Consider the following 23597-nt stretch of genomic DNA (forward strand, 5'->3'; position numbering starts at 1 on the left):
TGCATGATGTGATTTCTCAAAATCCCACTGCTTTTTCTTTATTCCAGTGACACTTTTGACCCTTGTATGCATTTGTTGCCATGGGAACATTTGTTCTGCAAAATAAATTAGACTTTAGAAATTCTACTGTGACTTGTGTGAGGATCTGATATGAATGTAAAACGGAAACATATGAATGGAGGAGACAGATAAGCAGTAGATAAATAAACAGTAAAGCACAAATGGATGGTGATAACCTGTTTAATATAACATCATGAATCCTGGTTACATGTTTTATCTGCTTGGGGCCTTGAATACTAAAAATTCACTCTTTGGTATACACACCATATATTTTCATCTCCCATAACACAAAACTGATATTTCTTGTGGGTTTATAATCCCTGGCTTCCAATTAAACTTCGATGCCCAATGAAGCGAGCCGGGCACATATAGTAGAACTATGTAAGGATGAACGTGTGTGTTTGTGAGAGAAAGAAGTAAAGGCGGACACGTTTCAGGTCCGTGTGGTGTCTCCAGAGGCAGTGAATCGAATGATTAAGAAGTAATCCCTCAGTCACCCGTGGGGGCTTGCGGAGACGTGCATATGTGCGGGTTTGCACTTGTGCATCCATCCACATATTTGCACCTGTTTTTGTGGCTTCAGCAGATTATGAGGATGAATGATGACAACATGCTTCCATTAGCACAGGTAGGAGGTGCACATGTGAGTTTCTTTGGAGTATTCAACTGAATATTGGTTGGGGAGGTTTTAGACGTGGTCACAACTTCATTGGAAGTGGCGTTTGTAGTTTATTAAACTACACCGGTGCATGAAAGTTATTTGTTTTTGTCACTCGAAAGATCTCGAGTCTCATCGTTAAGTGTGTGCGGCTCCCGCAGTAGAACTATCCATGTCAAATACAATCAAATCCGGGATGCTGCTTGACCATCAGCTTCAGTGTTTTCAGTAACATTTTTACTATTATTTTAGTATATATTTTATTAATATATTTAGTATATATTTTATTTATATGATTTATGTTTTTATTATATTTTATTAATTTATTATATTTTATTATTAATATTAATAACTGTCATACAAGTTAGGAAGAGAGGTGTATAGACAAAAAGAACAAAAGTAAAACTCCTCAATTTGGCTGTAGAGGGCAGAGAGAGAACACATTCATATTCTTGCACCAAAACTGTATTTGGACTCGCCCCAAAATTCTCTGAGCCATGTTTTTTTTCCCCTTCCAAATGCATAACTGAGTGCAGGAGAAGATTTGTTGAGTGAGAGCTAGGACTTTTTCGATCAGGTACCGACCGCTCCCTCCGTGATATTCCCATCTAACCATGACCACTCATCCATCCCTAATCCAATTTCTCCCTTTAATTCCGCATATTGTCACACACAAAACATTTGCCAAGCGCACCCAGCACAGCAACCTGCTTTATTGTGACATGAAAAATATTTTGACCGCTCATCCATGTAAACCAAAAAAAAGTAATAAAGCTGAAGCTCTGTCAGTGATAGTCGAACAGATTCACATGGAAAATCAATACGCACACGCTCCAGTCACAGCAGATGACAGTAAACACATCATTCGTATCTCCAAGTCCTATGGCATTGATTTCGGATACTTTTAGATTAAAACATTAAAAGGTCAGTCTGGAGATTTGCAGAGACAAACAGCATTGGGAAATCAGTTTTCGTAGTCTATTTAAATAAAAATAATGGTTGGCAGGAGAAGGCATGTGTTTGTTAGTCAGGTAGAGACAGCAGGAGCTATTCAAGGTTGCATGGTGAATATTTTGTGGTATTCACTGAATGTCAATGCAACCAGCCAATTACATTAAGATAGTTTGAAAAACAGAAATCCCATTTGGGGAAGGCGTTTTTTGTAAAATTTTAGCGAGTATTGATGTTTATTTTGACGGTGGCTATCATTTTAATTAATACTGTAAATAAGGCCACGAAATTGGGAAATTAAATTAGAGACTGTGATACATGAACATGAACCTTGAATACTGTGAATTAATTAACTCAATCAATGATTGCTTTTCCACACTTTGCTTCACAGTCACACTGCTAATCAAAAAATCTGGACATAATATATCATGTCACATGGCCAACGCATGAATAGATGGAAGAAAAGTTGCAGCTGAAAAAAAATTTTTGAAGTAGATGAGAATTTGGTCAATTAGTCGATTTTGCTTGGATTTGAGATTTCTTTTGAAAGTTCCTCTGTACCTAAAGTTCCCACCAAGTTGGATCCATGAAGGTCCAAAATATTCTTTTAAAGAATGAGGAAACTGAGAAAGAAAATCTTGTACAACCCTTGACCACAAGGTGTAACACCCAAGACATTTCTCGACATAATTAATGACTGAAATTGAATCGGGTCAAACTCACTTGTTTCTCCCATTTCATATTCACTATCTCTGAGCAGCTCAAAGATGTCCACCTCCAACTTTCCAGTGATGGAGCGATTGCTGCTCCTGTTGATGATGTCCTTGGCCAGCGTGATGGCCAGACGCTCGCCTCTGCTGCACTCCATAGGATCGTCAAGGATGGCAGCTGCAAAGACAGACACAGGTGAATTCAAAGAAATGACCAGGCAAGTGAACAAGGATCAGAAGGATCGAATTCCTGAGAATCGGCTCTCGAAATGAACCTTTTTGATTCCTTGGTCATAACTAAGATCTTTTTGGACACACATTGAGTCAAAAGAATCGAATTCCTGAAAATCGGCTCTCAAAATTTCCTTGGTCATAACTAAGATCTTTTTGGACAACGTAGAGAACTTAACTACTAACACACCGACTCAAAAGAATCGAATTCTTGAGAATCGGCTCTCAAAACGAACCTTTTTGATTCATTTTCTTGGTCAATACCAAGATATTTTTGGACGACATAGAGAATTTAAATACACAGAAACACACTTGCTCTGTGCTCTGAAACACTTTCTTAAATTTCCGACTACTCTGGAACAAAAAAGAGAATGTAGTCTCTTCTGTCTTAACCAATATTCATTCATGTAACAAAAAGTAATTTCTACTGTACGGAGTTACCCCTCCATTGCATGACCTTGGGGTCATTCTACTATTAGATTAATCAGTGGCTTTTATGTCCACCCATAGGCTTTTATTATTCGCACAAAATTTGCAAAGGCCTCTTCATAAGAGTCATGTAACCCATGTGATCTTTCGTTTTCACCTTTGTTTTCCCTTCCGTTTCTCTCGTCTCATTAGCGCTACATTTCTTTGACAAGAACCAAATGTGTGATCTCACCCCTCCCAGCCACCCAAGCGATTCTGAGTCACGAAATGGTACATTACACACGTCTGAAGAAATGTAACCAATCTATCCAGACTAGTAGGCGTGTGTCTGTTAAATGAAACTTAGAATTCTAACGTGGCCCGCTCTTATGGGATCTGACGTTTAGGGTCGGTCAATACGTGACAGCTGGCAAACAAGGAAGACTGATTCCATACAGGGAAACATGAGTTGGCCCTTGATCCAGCGAAAGCAATCAATGAGTTGCCGGGAGGTGTGCTAAGGCTTTGGACCGTGGAAGAAAGTCTTTGTGACGGCAGGCATTTAGAAAAAGAAAATCCTCGGAGAGCGCAAAGCAGCAGAAAGTGATCTTTGGAGGTCTATTAGCATCTCTCACAGATGCGATCCTTTTGTAAACATGCACGCCTGGCTGATTTGCAACGCCAATACCCATTGAGCATTCAACGGCACTAAACTATTAAGCAAATCAACTTTTTCATCTGCAATAATAGTTTGCTGAGGCAGACTGGGAGCTTTTATTGCATGGTGCAGTGCAATTACTACATTCAAGTTTAATGCGCTACGGCAAGCGAGTGGAGTTCGCAAGGGTACACTTTGGAAAGGTTAGCCCTGATTTGGCTTGTGCTTCTCAACAGGTGTGTACTGTAGCTGAGATGCCAATTGCTGCATCAGCAACATGCATGGATAGCGTGACATCACACCGATGCGGCGCAATATAACAATTAAATTCCAACAAAGTAAGAGTCAGGAGTTCTGGTAGATTGCTCTGGAATTGGAAGACAAAAGTATTGAAACGCAATCAACTGAGCTTCTCTGTTGCTTGCAGACTTTCAAGCAATACAGTTCTTCAAAAAGGTGGCTTTTTATTGCCACTTCCAGTTGTCTGACAAAAGTCTATTAGCTAATGCTAACAAACAACGCTAACCAATATAGGTGGGCTAGCAAATAGCATTGGTGTGAAGCATTTGAACACAAGTAGTGGACTAACACATGTAAACAGTCAATATAAAGATACTCACAGGCATATATTCTTTATCCTCTGCAAAGAAAAACTAACATCGCTATGGCCTAAGGATTTTTTTTAACCAGCTCCCTATATGTACCCTAAACCCAGAAGTTTGTATTATACGTCCGGGGGGGGCCAAGAGGTGTATACGAGAAAGAGCAGTACGACATTTGATTATTAAAACACGTCCAGTTTCGAAGAAAATGGACTGTTTGTTTTCTTAAGAACAACAAGAGCAAATTGAATATCTAAAGGGGAGGCGCTCACAGTTCAAACTGCATCGAGGTGGGGGGTGGGTCATGTTCGTTGAAGTTTAGCCGCCTCTTAATGGTAAAAAAAAGGCAAAGGCGCTGCCCCACGCTTGCACTAAGACGCCGGAGATGCATAGTACATGCTTTTAGTTGAAGTTTCAGTAAAGTGTCAGTCAAGGGTAAGACACTCATTATCCTTTTGAGGAATCGACCGGCTGGTCTTATGTCTCCTTGTCCATCAGGCCGTGTACTAAATGCAGATCAAATGAACTACTTGTAGTCGACTGTACCTTGCATTTAATGGCGATGTGCTTAAAGGCGTTGGAGGTAAAAGCCATTACGTGAAATGGTGAATTGTTGAGTTGACTTGATCTTTGACCAAAAGAACTTTGAACACGTTATTGTCATGACTTTCATTTGAATTGGACTTTTTTTAGTTCATGTTTTATTCACAAGTACTGACAGGTAACTGTTGTGCACTTTTATTACCTTTGTGCACAAAGTGACTTTCACATCAAGTATCAAGAATCCAAAATGGATTTACAGTGATGCAAAAATATTTAGGAAAAATAATTGGCCATCAAAGTTGTGCTTATTCGTCTGAAGAGTCAAGAAATTCACAAGGGTCTTATTCAGGCTGGGTTCTAGAAAACTGCTTAAATAAAAATAATAATTATAAAAATGAAACAATTATAAATAAATAATTCACTTATTCAGGCTGGTTTATAGAAAACTGCTTATATAAAAATAAGAATAAAAATGAGAAAATTAATACAAAACTAAATGGTGCGTTTATTTATTTTCCTCTAAATAAAACAACTTTAGCCTGGAAAAAAACAAGTTTTGAAAGGCAACGTATAAATGAACATCCTTTGAGGAACCAGGCAAACATTAATACCAATATTTTTATTCAAATACATTCAGTGGAGATATATTGAAAGAAATCGCAAGTATCAACCACTCACATAGCAATGATGCAGACCTCACAGCTGACGCACAAAGCCAACTGCCCTCTCCGATTACCTCCATTCATCCACTGTACAACATTCAAGCTTTCTGCATCCTGTCCTTTCTTAACAACACAAGAGCGGAATTTAATTAAGGGGCTTCATCAAAAAGGAATCCTTTGAAAATTTCTTTCGGCATGACGTGCACCCGAGGTCAAGGTTTTCCAATGACGTGCAATTCAAATGGGTTTCTTTATCATACAAAGGTCGCCTTCATTACTGCACACTGTAATATAATATGGACATAGTGACATATCCTTTTTTTTCCCATCCTCAAACACTCCTGCAGGAAGCGCTTGTAACCTTACATAATTAGAAAACCTTGTTCTCAGAAGACAAGGTGGCAAGAAATTGACTTCCTGTCGTCACATGATGTAATATAACCCCCACGTAACACAATGTGTGCAAACGGGCTGATGTGTGAAGTCATGTTAATGTGAGGCTGAACGCTAAAAGATAGACTGGACTGCCATTTAAACGCTTGGGAGGACGGGACCAGAATCAATCCATCACAGTCCAGACATGTTGGAATGTGACTAAATAAATCGTTACATTAAGGAAGGCCATTTGACTTCATTTCCTTAATCGAATGAAGGAAAATCTTGGACGGTTCAAATTTTAATAAGATGGGAGAGTCGTTCTGACCTTTTTTCCATGCTCCTGTCAATTTAGAATTTTCAAGCTGAAGAGGGGGAAAAAAAAAAAAATGCAGAAGTTCGTAGAATGACTCCACACTCGGGTTACTGTGACAATGTCAGCGTGATTACAGGACATCCACAAAGCGTAAAATGCAGCAGTGTTGCACCTGTCAGACGAGCACTCAGATTGATGAAATAGGCTCACCCGGGTCACGTAGGGAGTGGCAGGTGTCAAATAAGATAAATTGCGATTCATAACAAAAACGAAAACCAAGCAAAGTGTTACAAAAGACTCTTGGGTACAAAAAGTCATGTGACACAACAGTAACGTGTTGAGTGTGATTTGTTTGGTGACAGCTCGTAAGGGTGTTGATGCTAATAAACACGGTAGTGCCCCACCAACAAAAAATATATATATTTTTTTAGAGGTAGCGAGTCTGGCAGGCTTTTTTCTAAACAACTCCGGTCACGCAGACGTGAGCTGTCCGGATGGCACCAGTCCACCCACTCCACTGCTTCTGTGAGTGAACTGACGACACTCAAGCAATACAAAATTAGATAGCATCAGAGGTCCCACACCGCCATGTTGGACCGTCCGCCCAGCCGACTCTCATCTTTGATTTCATTCTCTCATGCGGTGACAGCAGAGAGACTCAATGCCAATCTCGTAGAAGCTGGCTATCCAGGAAAGCAATTAATCAGCGGGAAAAAAAAAACGAAATTAAATCAGCAGAGCCAAGAACAACACTCCAAATCCTGATGTCCTTATAGCTACTAATCTCCTTCCATGCTTTGTAGCTGCTGGCAGGGATCCTGACATCAAGAAGGCTTTCATTTGACAGTGGTGCAAGCGTGAGTGAGCAATGGTTGTCATGTGAAGACGGACAAGGGAGTGCGGTTGACTGAACGCCTCGGCACACGGGAGCGGGCAGAAACAAAATGCGGAGAATCCTTGTGACAGGAGGTCGGGATAGACGTAGTCAGATGTAGCCTTCTAGTTTTCATTTACGAGCCGAGCAGATGAGTGGAGGAAGCAGAGTGTAGAGGACATCAGAAGCATGAGTGCACCATTGTGACTGCTGAGGGTTATGACTTTTCAATTAGTTTCAGAACATAACGTGCGGGCACTGTAACCTGTCTGCTTAAAATGATCTCGATAGAGAATAGAAATTGTACAAAAATGTCATTAATAAGAAGGGAACGACTTTGAAAAGAAATGTGTTGAGTTACATTTTATGCTAATTAGAAGTAAAATTGGTATGCTGATTTGAAAAGAGCACTCAGTTTTTCTTTTTTTGTCAATTGTTTTTTTTTTTTATTCATAGTAATTCCCCTGTGTTATTGTATACATCCCATCCTGGCCAATTTAAGTTAGCAATAGCAAAATAAGTTACAGTTTTGATTTACTGATGAAAATAGTAGCTCATTGGGAGCGAGAAATATTATTGAGTGGGAGTAGGAAAATGTGAATCTGAGAAACTGGAGTAAAAAAACAAAAACAAATACAGTGTGATGGAGCGTGCCTTCTAACAGGGACATCTATTTCACAGTCAAGGTTGTTAGACATATTTATTCATTCAGATTCCAGTTATATGCAGCGTTGGTCACCTTATATTTACACTTTCAATCCTCGTTGCATTTGGGAGCAGCAGTAGGAAATAACGATATTTATATTTTCCATCGAAAAAAAAAAAGTGAAATCATCTAGTACATGCTCTGGCACATAAATATAAAAAGTTTGGCACATAAATATAAAAAAGCTCTAAAGATACACATATTAACCTTCCACAAAGTTTCAAATTAATCAGCTCTGTTTTTTTGGGCGTGTATCCAACTAACAAACAGCTGTCACGCTTTTGGACTTGGCAGAAGTAAAAAAAAATGTCATCAATATAGTGGATTCTTCCGATCAGCTCAAAAAAGGTAAGCATATAACCCGGTCTTAAATTGATTGAAGCCAGCATGGCCAGTCTAGCTTTAAGGACCTTGCAGCAGTGAGAGGAAGCCATTGGAGGTAAAGCACTTTCATCTATTCACTGATTCATTCATGAAAAGATCAACCCTTCTGGATCATAACATGATGACAGCAGTGGAAATACGCATTGTGCCGTGTCTTGTAAAGTTACTGTCAAAACTGGGCACGGCAATGACATCATCTTTGAAAGGCTGTGGGCTCTCCGAAGGAGAAAAGACGGATACTTGAGGAGACAGTACACCGGGACCATGTTCCACCACTTTTGTAGGTCAAAAAACATGTTGATGGATAAATCTTTACGAGCAGCAATGTTTTCAATGTGCGAGGGAAGACTGTGACTGTCAAGTGCAGAAAGTAACAGGGTGGTGGAAGTGAGAAATTCAGATTGTTTAGGTGCTGCTATTTTGGTTAGCAGCAACATTCAGGGATTCATGTCTGTGTATGACTAAAAAGCATCAACTGTTTGATGTTGCTACCCGAGTTGGGAAGGGGAATTTATTTGTTTACGTGTTTGACAAACCCGGCGAGTACTTAAGGCGTCAATAAGGGAAGCGCTAAACAAGTAGGATAAAACAAATGTGTCCATTACTAAACAAGCGAGCCTCCAGTTTTCATCTGTGACTAAAAGCATATAATATTGCATTCAAATTTGCCTTTCAATTTACAGTACTTCAAACCGTCACCTCTTTGGTCTTTCAGAATAAATTCAAGTGTGAGTACTGAGAAAATGAAAAAAAGTCCAATTCAATGAGCTGTTGAACACACACTATTAATTCCCCTTCTGTCTTAGACTCCAAATGAGTAAAATTTAATAAATGTTGCGCACAAGTACTGAGTGTACGACCAATAAGGCGGACAAACCAGATTATAATGAAAATAAATGAATATGTTTAGGCAAACCCGTTGAAATCAACAGATGGTGTTTGACACCCAGTGAAAATATGAAGGCTGCGTCACATGGATAATCTCAGCAAGGACAACAGAGACGAGGTATAGACGGAATGATGGTTATTATGAAGCAAATAGCAATGATGTGGCAGCTGTAGTTTGAATTTAGAACCCGAGGGATGAAAGGCTGGCAGGTTGGCAGGCAAAATAAAAAAAAAGAAGAAAAAGAAAACAAGCCTTAGGGAATTTCCACTCTTACTGGGTGTCATTAACTGTCAGTCGGCCTATCTTCCTGCACAGACCTGGGCTACCAGATAGAGGCATGTAATTGTCTGCAAGGTCAAGGGTAAGCAGCAGATAGTATGAGGAAAGGTTAAGAGGGGAAAATAAGGCAAGAAAGGCGCTATATTTTAGAAATCAGGTTGGGATGACTAAAGAAAGCAGATGTTTACAAACCTCATTGGAAAAACGATTGAGGCGGTGCAGTGAAGGCCCAGAACCAAGTCATGACTTCAAACTCGGAGCTTCTTATTAACACACAGGAAGGCCGAGAACTGAGATTGGGAGTAAACTCGCTCAACTATGAGGCAGACGGGCTAACTACCACTGTTTATTTTCTCTGACTTGTGAAAGCAAAGGTTCCTGTCATATGCACGGGTGAATAATAAGAAATATAATTTCCTCATCTGAGGAGAACCAACATCATGTTGATGACTATTCAATTGCACACAGTTATGATTAAGGATGGAGGAACAAGCATCTCGGAGTCTCGCTAGTAACAACAAAGAAACCTCATGGTAGAAGAAGGCCTAATGGCAGAATTCAGCATCTTGAAACATCATAATTTGGACAAAGTGGCCCTGATGGAGCAGCACTTATCCACTTGAAGGAAAAAAAATATACTCAAAGTGAACTGAGCGGAAAATCAGCAGCCCTCGAGAATGTAAGTCCTTTTGAAAAGATGTGAAAGCTCAAGGATGATATCAGGGAGATATAGAATGAAATCACTAAGAGAGAGAGAGACGGTTATGAGGAAGAATGACAAGTAAAGTGTGAAAGTTGAAGAGTTGTCTCCAAGAGGTGCCCTTATACTCAAGAAATCTATCGAAATGCCAATATTTGCCTGCATCTGACTTCATCTCTCTTCAGTCATTAGATTAGTTTAAACCTCAAAAATAGGTTATAGACAGGGGCGCACATAAGGGGTGCGCTGGTGCGCCCACTGGAAATTAAAAATCCAATTCAGGTCAATCGTGCCACAATGGAATGCTCCAAAAGTGTTTTTATGCCCTTCTTCAACTTTTCCAGTCTATTGTTGGCCAGCAGTTTAATATGTTGCAAGCATCAACTTCAAATTTAAGATTTTTTTTGCAAAGCAATAATGTTTGAACATTACATATTATCTCTTTGTAGTCTGTTCAATTGAATATAGGTTTTGTAGAAACAAAAAGCCAAAAATGCTTTTGCAATTACACTTGTAAAGGAACTGCTATGCTACTATCATGTGTAAGCAGTGATAAGGTTGAGGGATGTGTAAACAGCACAGGGCTGGACATAAGCATTGGCAAATAGTCCACAATGCTTCCTAGCAGGATTGCACTCTCTAATCTGCGTTAAATTGATGGAAGAAATATAAATAAGACACCCATTGACTCATCCTGCACACAACGCTGATACCCTGACTTAATAACACAGCTGGCTGCCCGAGGAAAATAGCCGTCTTCTCTATACATGGTTAAAAGACTACCAGAGAGGCAACCCTAAATGTGCGCTTAATTACATCTGTGCTTATCTTATCAATGTTGTCCACAATGTCCACAATTAAATACACTCACTTCCCTGAACGCTCTCCACGGTTATCCTGTGCCGATCTGGGCTTCTGAGAGCATTTGTAATGCAGTTGCCCAACACTCCAGTACTAAGATCTCGAGTGCTGGTTGAAAGCCTTGATTAATGTGAACCCTGCATCCGAAAGGGAATTCAGCATAAAATTCTAACCTTAGAAATCCTAGGTGGACAAAAGTGCCCTTTGGTGCTTCATTTAATTCAACTTAGACTAGGAATTCACAAACTGCAGTGATGCGTTGCAGGGAAGATGGATAGCTCGCTGCAAGGTAGCAAGCCTGCAAGCTAGCTTGGTAGATAGCTAGCTCTAAGAGATAAATAGAGATAGATAGATTTTGCTAACAGACTACAATTGATTGGCCCTGACCTTACATCAGAGCACCTGTTCTCAAGCCCTTCAGGCTGTCTGCCTCGAGGGCCTTTTCTCTCGATGAGGTAGACTCGGCCATCGGACCCTGAGGCATTTTGTTCGGTCGCCATCATATGAAAAGCTTGCCTATAAGGGTCTGTCAAACCAAGGTGTTCAAACCTTACAGGGTACATTGTTTCCCAACACACATATCAAAATAAACAGTTTGAAATTCAAACGTGAACAGTGAACCCGCATGCCACTGAATTGCCACACTTAAATGATAAGAGGAAAAAAAGTTTGATTTAAAGCTATCAAAAGTTAAATATCAAAAAGATCTTAAATTCCCTATTCAACATTTAATCCTATCTCTTCTTGTTTCAACCAAAAACTAGACAAGCATTGTCAAAAATAACCAGAACGTATTCCATATCAGACATACCAGAATGTGTAGAACAAGAAAATCTGATCAGCTCAAGTGATATCGTTAAGCGACTTTTGAATATGGTCCAATCTAATTTTTTTTTTAGTCATATAGGAATCTCCAGTATGATCTCAAACACAAAATGCAAACATCAAACGAAGAAAAACGGGCACAAATAAATGCAGTGGAGGACACAGAAAACAGGATGATGAATTCATATAATCTGCCAAAAGCAAAACGATAAGATAAAGGGTCATAGTCGTCTCCATTAAACGGCTTTTTTCTTGAAGTGTGAATACAATGTAATATAACCTATTACAGAGATTAAAATGAAAAATGATTAAGGGATAAGAATACATCGCTTAAAGGCGTAGTTACTGCATATTTTAGCCCCCCTTCGTGTCCCTTTGAAGGGCTTGATAAATTACCCAAAACTACACTGCAATAACTTAAAAGGAACAAAAGCAGCAGGCAATGCGAATAGCACAGCACATATTCAACAGTCAGAAGTGAGTGGGAACAAAAAGCTCATGCATGTGCTGGCGGGTTAGCAAAGATGGTGCTGAAGGCAAGTATGATGCCTGCTGATGACTATGCTAACCAAATGTAATATCCAAAAAAAAAATTGCAACAACTCATGACTCAAAATTTTGAGTGGGCGCAATAATCGCAGATGTAGTGTAATGGGTTAGAGATGTTGATACAGAGGGTCTATATTAGAGGTGCTTCTGTGGTGATGTTACTCAAAATTAAAAAATAAAAAGACTGGAAAACATTTTTCATCAGGGTGGATCAATTAAATCAACTTGGCCATTAGGGGGAGCAGTACAATGTCGTCATGCTGACCAACGAAGAAGAGTTTCACAACTACTTTTTGCACAGGCTGGTATGTATAGAAATACATGGATTTTACTACGTTTGAATATGATAGTTAAATTTGAATATGATAGAGATTAAAAAAAAAGACTAACACCCAGTATAGCAGAGATCATGTAGTCTTGCTTCACTTGCAGTTTCTTAAACATGGTTATCCAATGTGAAGGGCTATGCTGTCAGTGTGTGTGTGTGTGTGTGTGTGTGTGCGTGCGTGTGTGCGTGTGTGTGTACGTGGGGGGGAGTGACTCCGCTGCCTGCAATATCATAACACTGTTGTTGGCAAATGTGACATGTGACAGGGACCTGAGCTAAAGCGAAATAGACTGTGACAAATCCACACAAAAAAATATAGAACATCAAAATATTATGTTTGGGTGGAAAGTTGGGGGCCAGTTTCATCTTGTAGAGAGCGCTACACAATTTCACACCATCACCACAGTGGCGTCAAATAAAGACGAAAGGTTAAAACGACAATAAAGCTAGGTGGCAATGTCCAAAGTTTAGCCATTCAAGATGTTTTCAACTGTGACGGACATTTTTCAGCTGCTCCTGACCTGTGCATTTGAGATGTTTGTGATTCGTCACGTCTCTGCTTAGTATTATTTTGGTGGGTCTAATTAAAATGATTAACAAAGGAACAACAAGTAAAACTCTTGCTTCATTTAATTCCAGTTTGGTTAGACAGCTTTTAATTATCCCAGAACAGAAAGAACAACTTTGCCTGTTGATGGTAAAGACTACAGCCGTACGAGTGCTTGCATAATTGGCAAATAATGTTGTGTTTTACTACCCTGATCAAAACCCACTCAACAAAAGCAGTTCCCACAGATAGGTGATAAAAAGCTAACGACACTCTACGGGATGTAAAGCAGAGTACAGTACTTTCATCCTACTTTTCCATTGAGATCAATTATACTTGGAGTACGTCATTGCAGAAGTAAAAATGTCGGAGCCATAAAAACCTTTATGAAGAAAACAGTAGGCTGATACACACATCCATCCATCCATCCATCCATCCATCCATCCATCCATCCATCCATCCATCCATCCATCCATCCACAAATTTTTACATGTACATATATACTATAGTACATTTATATAGATATACATACCTAGACACCTAAATCTAAAATCTGATTAAAGATGAACTTAATTTGACCTTTACTAACTGTTGAATGTTTCACTACTTTTTGCACAACTTTGTGTCATCTTAATAAAACGTTTAACGGCAAAATTCAGAACAGGGGTTTGAGCCATGAAAATATTCTGGGACAATCACTTCTATAGCTAGCACATACATCCATTCTCTCTAGCTAGCATAAGAATCTAATGTGGCAGGATCGCATTTTTATTCTTCACAAAGTACTCCTTAACAGGAAAATGCACAAGAAAATTAATAGAAAATGCGACTCAAAGTCATTGTCTTATGATTTAATCAAAACACCAAGTTTACTCCCAAGTTTTTGCTTTTCACCTTGTTGGCTAATGAAATCCAATGTTTGCTTGTATTATTTAAGCCATATTACGCCCGAAATTATTATGGAACTTGATAGTGTCCGACCTTCTCTATTACTGTATTTCTTTCATTTTATTTGTAATTTCATGAAACAGCCAAAAGCACAACAGCAGTGCACACATGCGACACGATTAAAAAGTGAAGAATGCAAACATGATTATAAAAAGTGTTTCCTTGGCATGAATAACCACTAATCAAATCTTCCCCTCTAATTCCCCTTAAAAGCAGTGCTGTCCACGCCACGTGGAGCGTAATGGATGAGGGAAGGGGAAGCGACCCAGCACAACAGCTTGAGGAGGCTAGCAGGAAATTGATGTCCTTGTCTTGGAAGATTCAACGGCAGAAGGTGCAAATGTGCACGGAATAGAAATAAATTAACATCCCTTGATAAAAAATGCACCTCAGTCATGAATGTTTGTAAGGTGCTTCATGGTTTTTATGTTTTGTAAGGCGTCCAAAATAGTTTAAAAAAAAAAAAAAAAAAGGCGAGAAAACAAAATGCTACAATAACAGAAAATAATGTCAAAATGAGCTGGAGCATAATTATAATTACCATAGTAGTGGTGAGGATATTTGTCAAAATATTTATTTGTATTGAGGATTTTTCAAAATGAGGTGGCTTAAAATTAAATGTTCCTAAATAAGTGGTCTGCACAATTGCAATTAATAATAAAATTAATAATAATAACTCCGTTTTTTATTTAATCAATAATTAAAATTAATAATAATTGCTTTATGTAAAAAAAAATAGCATCAGTTTATCATAAGACATTTCGGTCTTGTGTTAGCCTAATGGTATGTGCCCTTGCCTGAAACCACATGCAACTCACAAAAGATTAATGAGGACAAGCCCGAAAGAAAACAGATGCATGGATTAATAAACAATGCGGTAGAGTTGTAATAATAATAAAAAAAAAAAAAAGATCATTACGCCATTATCCATTTCCTCCTCACTGCTCTCTTGCTCGGAATACGAGGCGCGACTGATTGAGTCATGCCCTGCGGAGGGAATTGCAATGCATTTGATTGGTCTACGCTTTTCCTCTGTGTAGATTTACTACCGTAATCATCTTACATAACTGTTGCACTGGGTAACTTCTCATTGTTTGTCAAAATACTGGAAGATAACACTGGGGTCCATATGGGGAAGCTGTTGTGTCAGGAAGATCTGTCGCACCATGAGGTAGATGAGAAAACATCAATATTGGTGATGCTTTAAGATTGCGCAAGACCCTTGTGGATACACAGTAAACATTCACGTTTTAATTACCATGTTAATAATTTAACCAATCGTGTTTTCAAGAACGAAGGTAGGGAAAAAGTGCAAAACTTTATGGCACGCAAAGGAGTTGCAGTGCTAATTAACAAATATGAATTACAATTCATTTATAACAAACCACTTGAGGAAGCATTCACTCGCCAAGGTTCATTTTGTCTTGTGTGTTTTGTGTATTTGTAATACAAATGCGTGGTTGTTGACTGTGACGTTATCAGATTTCCTGAATAATTTATTTGGTCACTTCAGCAGCCAAGTAGTGTGCATAATTGCAGTACATCGCTCGGCTCTTTCATTGCAGCCAATAAGAAATAAATCTTGCTCTCTCCTTAAGGGTCTTTTACTTTGCTACACTTATTAAAACCAGAGATTTATTTATTATAGGATGAATGGCACCTTTGGGTGCCATTTTGGACAGAACACTCAAGAATCTTTAACACTTTTTGTAATAGTTATTAATTGGAAAATTAAAATGGAATGACACCCAAGAGGTGAAAACTTCTGCTATATTTTCCTAACTATAAGCTGCTACTTTTTTGGGCGTGGTGTCACAAAGTGTCGGTTCCCGACGCAAAGCATCACAGACGATAAAACCACAATAAGCCTGAGGTTTTATCTCCATTGTGGTCCGCAGTACATAAAACGACCGTAAACAGAGACAGAAAGTATAAAGTATTTATTTTATGTTTTAATATCCAACCACAGAATGACTATGCTGTGTTTCATTGATGGCCATGATGGTGGTACTTGAACTAAAAAAAATTAGGGGGTGGGACTTTTTTTGAATTGAATATTTTTATTTCAAGCACAGAAGAAGAGAAAAGGAGAAAAACTAATTATGAATAAAATAGCATTTCAGCTCGAAAAGTAGCGAGAAGACATGCTTATTTAAAAAAAGAATTATCAAAAAATTCAAAATATATATTCTCTTTTAGATGGAGTTTTATAAGCATTGTTAGCTCCAAATTAAATGAACGTGTAAAGGCAAAAAAAGCTTGTGGCAAGGACGCAACGATTCGTCTGTTTTAGACCTCAATGAGCCACGACAAGTGTTGTGGTTTCAATTGAGAAATTGACTTTTTGCTGCCAGTGCTGCTGCTGACTTGTGAGTATTGGCAAAACATTATCAGTCATATCAGTAGTAGAGTCCACCACCTCCTCCAGATTTCAATTTCAATAACCCTCGCTGCATGTGTTCGTACCTTCGGGCACATATGGAGTTTGTGTACTGCATAAAACAACATGCATCTCCTGACACAACCCTGGTAACCTGCCCTGAGAATGTTTTTTTTTTTTTTAAACAAACACTTGTAATGATTCAAATACACCGCAGCGGTCTGTCAGGGGGGGGGATAATGGAAAAAGTAAAATAATAAAGTTAGAAACTTGGACAAGAGTGACCCTCTGACATTACGTATACAATATTTGATGTTCACTACAAAACCTGTGTAGGAGATTTTTGTTTTCAGGATTTCTTTGTGCTGGCTGATTCAAGTCATGGGATGGGGTGGTATGCAAGGCGAGGGTATTAGCTTCACAAGTGCTCACTCTACTGGGAATCACCAGGCTTTACCTTCATATGCACATCTATCGCAAGACAAACCCGCAACCACCCAGAGAGCTCCAGCCTTGGGAACTTACGTAAACATAGCACAGGCACAGCGTTTGCAGAAAACGGAGCAAATTGAATACAGGCCAGCAAAAATCCTTGAACATGTGCTCCCAAATGTACAGAGAAAAGAAAAGTAAAGAGGAAAGAAAGGGATTTGCCTGATCTTTTGTCTGGCGAGCATGCATTGGGTGCTCTGCAACTGCTTCTTAAGAAATAATATTGCAACAAAGCTGATCGTTTGTTTGGCTCGCTTGAGGTTGGAGCTATTGTGGTGGGTTTATTTATCGGGCAAGGTGAAAGGGTCCATTCAAAGTGAATTTGAGTATGTCCTTGTCTTATTGTATGACAGTGAGGTTTGCGTCTTCTATTTAGGGTCTTTTGTGGATGAGGTGTAAAAATAAAACCAGGCATTGATCTAGTTTCAATAATAATGATTTGCCCTCTGGGAAGTTGAATGTGTTACAGCACACATTATATCATGGTTGTCAAACTCATGGGCTGGGGGCCAGATACGGCCCACCATATCATTTTATGTGGCCCACAAAGGCAAATTGTGCATGGGCTTCTTGTGTCAATACTAAAACTACAAATTGTCTTCACTTGAATTTTATTTATTTTTTTAAATGCAAGCAATTTTTATTTGCATTCATCTTTTTTTTTTAAATATTTGTTTTAACTAGTCTCTGATTTCAAAACTAGTTATCGATCAGTTTATTGTGTAGTTTATACTATATATAAGATGTTGACAGTCGAAAAAGGAAACTATGACTACAATGCGGCCCCCGACAAAAATGAGTTTTCAATACGTACTAGGGCCCGACCAACATGGAATTATTTTTAGTTCAATGCCATTGTCAATATGTGACAAAATTCCGATTAATCGGATTAATATACAGGGAATACAATCAATTTGGGGCACAAGCTAACCTGTATGTGTAGCTTGTTAAGGATGCCCCGACTTCACTGAGGTCTCTCTGAAGTGGGAGGAGATCACAGGACAGGACACGCTTAAGGATTTACATCCCTAAGCTGTCCCCCGAGTTCTCCGGATCGGTAAGAGAGCTGAAGTATGCTGCCAGGGAATATGATGGGTGCTCTGACCCATTTTGTTAGTGTGACAACAAGCCTCTCAAGAAGTCGAGGCAGAGAAAGATTGCGAATAAATGGGCGAGTGAAGCTAACAAATACAGACAGCGTGGCCCTCGATGTTTCCCTGAAGACTTAATCATGAAAAATGTTTTTCCAACAAATGTCAGTGGCGGTGAAAATAGTCGGTTCTCAAACATTCCCTGGCTGCCCCTTTGCATAACTCATTTCTTGTTCACAGTGAGATGTGAAATGAATGGGTTTATTTCGCAATGACAGAAAAGAATTACAGGATAGACAGTATAGACAATCAACAGGTTTTTATGCTTACAATGGGAAAACTGTAGTTTGGATTTTAAAAATATATTTTGGGACAACTGTCTTGTAACTTTTCTGACAAACCTTGTCGTGAAAAAGGGTTAGGGTTAATTTGGTTTAAATTGGTTAACGAGCATGTAGTGTCAGTCTCTAAATAAAAAAATAAGTGGATCTATGTCAAAGTTTAGTGCATTAAAAGCAGCAAAAGTAATTGAGAATTGTTTTTCTTACATTCACAATGTTATGTTCTGCTTTTTATTAGCCAGCAGCTATATATAGTACACCTAAAGATATTCCTAATGTAATATTTTGATTACATCCCACTACATAAAATGAAATGATTTCCAAAGAGAACGTCCACCACTTGTAGCCGTTGAGATGAGGTCACCTTCAACGGCAATAAAGTGTCGCCGTCAGGTTAATGCATCTGAAATAAATATGCGAATAAAACACCGCTTTCAATGTTATCATTTGCCACGCAGGTTTTTAAATACACATTTGTTTCACGGGAGCTTATTCAATATATTATAAAGGTTAAAGTTTGAATGCATTTGGAAGCACGGGTTTCTTAAAATTGATTTTACGCAAGTAAAGCTTGGAAATGCATCGGGGTTTGGAAAGCAATATTGGATGATTAGTAGTAGATGAAAAGCTTTTATAGTCATATTTGATGCTGGAAGAGGCAGAGTGCGCTGCGTGCGGTGTTTATGGAGATTCACTATGCTAATGGTAGCTGAATACTGATAAAAGGTGCACGTCCTTCCATTTTTCTTTGTTGAAAAACAGACAACCTGCTTGGAGGAATGAATTTGCAGCCAAAGAATTTATCAAAATCAACAGCTATGGCTAAAGGGAAATCTTTTTTTCCACTCATTTGGAAAATAAAAGTACTATTACACCACCATATGTTACCACTAAGTACCATATGCTGGTGATTTTGAATTCTGTCATTGTTTTATGCAGTAAATCATCCTTTTTAGCTTATTTTTTCCCCAAGACAAAATTAAATTCTTTAATTAGGTTCTTTGTCTTTAATCAGTTCTTAATACGATTGTTATTTTGGTTCTTTGTGTTTAATCGGTTCTTAATTTGATTGTTATTTATGCAGCGCGAGTCAGTGCTAAAGCTGCTAGCAAGTCATCGATCATAATGGCATGAAAAATAGTCATGTATAGTCAACACACATTCAACTTCAATAAAGTTGCAACGCCAGCAATACTGATCGAGCATTATCGCTTTGAACATGCGGAAGTTAGCGATGGCTACTATGCTAGCGAGTTTCAACATGACCGTTTTTCCTCAGGCCCGGTGGTTTCCTGTTCCACTGTATTTTTAATATTTGTCTTTTCTAATGACCAAGCATGAAACAATGAGCAAATTAATTTATGCTTCACTTCCTTTTTGTCATTTTCCCAGTGCCTCTCATGGTCACGGATGTGACACAGTGGCAGTTAATCAAAAGTCTGCAGTATGAACAACTACCGTGCTCATCTATTTAATTTCCAAAACAAATGTCAATTTCACATGTGCCGCGCCAAAAGCACAGCTGAGATGTATTGGATTTGAGGCTGGCAAGTTCTCGTGGGGAATGTGTGGCATGGTCGAAAATGCTGGTTTTGGCCCTTTTGCATTCAGTGCATGCCAGACAGCGACATGCCAAGCAGGAAGGCGGGCAGGCAGGACTCAGGGGGCTGTCATGTTAAATACCATGTCCTGGAGCGCAAATGCCAGAGATTTGAGCTTGTGTTAGTTCGAATGTGTTTATATGTCTTTGCATTGTTTGCACATTCAGGTTTTGCACTTGCACACACTCGTTGTGTGTATGACATGAGATGGATTTGGGCGGAGGAGGCTGTAAACACAGAGGGCCATCGCCGGATATATTTGGAACAAGGAAGGTATGTGATTGTGATTTTGTTGGTGCATATAACGAAATTAACAAGCTCTGCTGTTTGGGTTGTCATGACAAATGAGCAAAAAAACATGTTCTCTTAAAAACAAGATGATGGCAGGAAGGAAAACTCCAAAGAAATAATAAAAAAAGGAAAGATAAAAAGACATGTTGACATTTCTCGGTGGTGACACAGTCTGATCAATGTCTGGAGCACTAGAAAGAAAAATGGCCTGTCTTGCCAACTATGAGCCAAAAAAGATAATGATCTACTGTATATTCACATTGCCTCAATAATTGTAACTTTTCCCTTAGTTGAACTTCATATTTCCATAATTACTGCATGAGGTTTCTCGAGAAAATATGCCTCCGATTTTCTAAAAGAGCCTAAAGCAACCCATTTTCGGGGGTGGGAAGAGAGAGAAATTATGATTAAAAGACACTTAAAAACCTCCAATTGAAACCACACTGCTACTGCTCCCAGTCAAGAAACAGTCACATGTTTAATGTATGGGTTGAGTTAACGTTCCAACAGACTTGTAATATCCACATGGGGATCGTTAGGAAGGTTTCTACATTATTAATGTACTCCCCTCTAACCTGAAAACAACTCTGCTATGGGAGCAGAAAATGAATCAATGGGAACATTCAAATTCAGTTGGTGGTTCAGGTGTGGAGGATAAAATTGACCGATCATTATTTTTTTCCGATATTTATTTTTTTCTTATAATTGCTGCATTGCTCTGTGTGGTGCCTTTTAAGAGAAAGTGTGTTGTCTTTTTCAGCAATGTGACACACGCACACTCATGGCGCAACAACGAGGCACTCTATTTTGTTTTGCCTCCTCCTTACAAAAATCCTAGCTATGCATTGTGCTCCATCAAGTTCAATCATTAAAGGGTTTTCTTTGAATCTGATCTTTTGCCACTGCTCCTCTGCACAGGACTGTTATCCGACTGAGTTGGGGCGGTCATTTTTCCCTTAAAAATAGTACCGCGGGAAACAGCGTGGAACCCTGACCATCCATAAGAAATAGAACAAACAAAAAGCATCAATAAGAAATGTGCAGAGGAAAAGGATCAGGATTGTTAGGGACTAACAATGCTTATGACAATGATGCCTCTTGAGGCCAAAGTTGGTTGAGAAAATTGGACCGGAGTTTGGTCTTACAAAAACTGCTCAGGGAGAAGTAGAAGAACATTTTCTTTAACTGCAACTGAAAAACAGCTTGTTTAAAGCAAATCAGAGCCCCAGCAATATCAATCAGCCTACAAATACTTACCACCTGCTTATTCATGCTGACTAAGCATTGTCCGAATCTATTCAATCGTTAATACCGATAACGCTTTCCTCCCATTTGGCCAATATAAGGATAGTACCAGAATAATGGTTATTTTTCTAGAATACTAAATCACCCAAGGAAGGTAAACCAAGCAACCCAAATGTGTGCAAAAAAGCAAATGCTAAGCTAACTACTAAACTAGGACTACAGTATCCATGAATCCAAAAAACGACATACCTATTCTGAAGGAGAGCGGGCCACCAGAGGTGCTTGTCACCCACATGGCTAAGAAGAGCAGAAGCGCCCAGGCTGTGAGCATCTTCTATAACTCCTCATGGGTCCTGCCCCGGGGGTGCCCCTGTCACAGCCACCTGGAACACACAAAATATAGCAAAGTCAGATCGCAGGTATATGTTGAGAGATGCTTGACGGCGTTTCATTTAACTTGCTGGAAGCTAAGCATCTGGTAAACTCAATTCCAAAGTGCTGTGTGGCGCAAACCATTTCCGAATGTGTTTGTTGTCTCTGTGTCGTTCTTCTTGCATGCTGGGAAGCTATTAGAGAGAGTCTAAAACAGATGCCAGCTCCACCTGGGATCTGCAGCACTACATTTTACTTTATTTCAAATGGTTGATTGGTTTGTTCAAGTAGTCGGAAAGATCAAATTGTGATAGCATTGAGCTAGCATACCGCAAGTCAATGGTATGCGGTTTTAAATCCATGATTCTCAATATAATGCTAACGTCTCAAATTTTAGCTTGTAAATTCAACGCAAATAAACCCAAAAAGTTGGGAGAGTGAAAAATAAAAATTCAAAACAGCATTTTTGCTTGCAAATTCAACGTAAAAAAAAACAAACTTTAAAGATCAAAGTTAGGAGAATAAAAAATAAAAATTCAAAACAGTAGTTGCAAAGCTGAACAATGTGAAATGTGATGGCAGTCAGTGAAACTAATGAGGCACATTTTGGAAGGCAAGGACATCGAGTCCCTTGTTATCGGACTCATTTATGTCAGCAACAATAAATGGGGGCTTATTTATACACGCTGTAACAATGCACCGACAAGTTCTGATATGCGAAACAACGCTCGTCAATAAAAAAAAAAGCATACAAATAAATTCCTATTTGTTTGGTTGCTTTATGAAAACATAACCATAAAAGTCTCCCTTGTGTTTGAAAGCTGATGAAGGTCATTACGAGCATCATTGCAATTTCAGCATAAGGAATTGTTGCTTCATCAGGATATTAATGTTGAAAATGATTGCATCCACTTTGGATTATTGTAAAAAAAAAATATATATATATATATATATAATTGAAAACAAATAAATGATTCATTTTGGACATGTTCCAAATTATTGTTCCACATTAACCAAGACACAAACCTCGAGATATTTAATTTCATGCTCAATTTATAAGACATAGGGAATCAATTACTATATTACAAAACTGATTTCGTGTCATTCAATTTACTGCATCCGCAATGTTGATTACACACTATGTAATGCAATCTTGCAATGCATCATGGTCAATTACAAGACATGCACTCAACAAGAATGAATCAAAGCAATAATTGCAACAATCAATTTGTGAATAATGTACTGTAAGTACAAAAGTATTGGAACACCAGAATCTGACCATTTTTCTCATTTTCAGTTTAATGACAGACTGTCAGATGATCTGTTGCCAACTTGGTTAAAAACAAAAAAACAGCAGCATCGGCCAAGGTTGAGATTTTTTATTCAGTTCACTTTATCAGGATACTAAAGCAACGCTATCTTCTTCAAAGCACAGATAAAGAGATGTTTTTATCCACTTTCTTCGTACATGGTTCGCAACAAAGCCAGTCATTTCAAAGACGTCTCGGAAAGTCAGCAAGGTGCCGGTGACAGCGTGATACAGTAATGCTAATCAAACAGGACAAACAAAGAAGTGTGTCAGTGTGATCCGCGAAATGCACAGGAGGAAAGTGTCACACCTGTGAAGATGGCAGACACTTCAGTCAAAAACAGGAACAAAAGGACTCAGTGTTTTCATCATTGTTTGGACCAGCAGGGAAATGTCAGGAACAAAAGGTTA

The 23597-nt window shown here is 38.8% G+C and overlaps 1 protein-coding gene across 3 annotated transcripts in view; it reads right to left on the reverse strand.

The window, feature by feature from the left end:
- Positions 1-23597, reverse strand: part of grik4 (glutamate receptor, ionotropic, kainate 4) — a 166127-nt gene that overhangs the window by 78096 nt on the left and 64434 nt on the right. For all 3 annotated transcript variants that reach the window (XR_005099787.1, XM_037266950.1, XM_037266951.1), the window contains 2 exons: positions 21755-21888; positions 2393-2557 (listed from right to left, as the gene is read on the reverse strand). Coding sequence is in view for 2 of the 3 variants with exons in the window: in XM_037266950.1 (XP_037122845.1) it covers positions 2393-2557; positions 21755-21836 (247 nt within the window). In the remaining variant the exon portion in view is untranslated. The remainder of the gene's footprint in view (positions 1-2392; positions 2558-21754; positions 21889-23597) is intronic.

This window comes from Syngnathus acus, chromosome 13 (genome assembly GCF_901709675.1).
Source record: "Syngnathus acus chromosome 13, fSynAcu1.2, whole genome shotgun sequence".
In the NCBI taxonomy this organism is placed as follows: domain Eukaryota; kingdom Metazoa; phylum Chordata; class Actinopteri; order Syngnathiformes; family Syngnathidae; genus Syngnathus; species Syngnathus acus.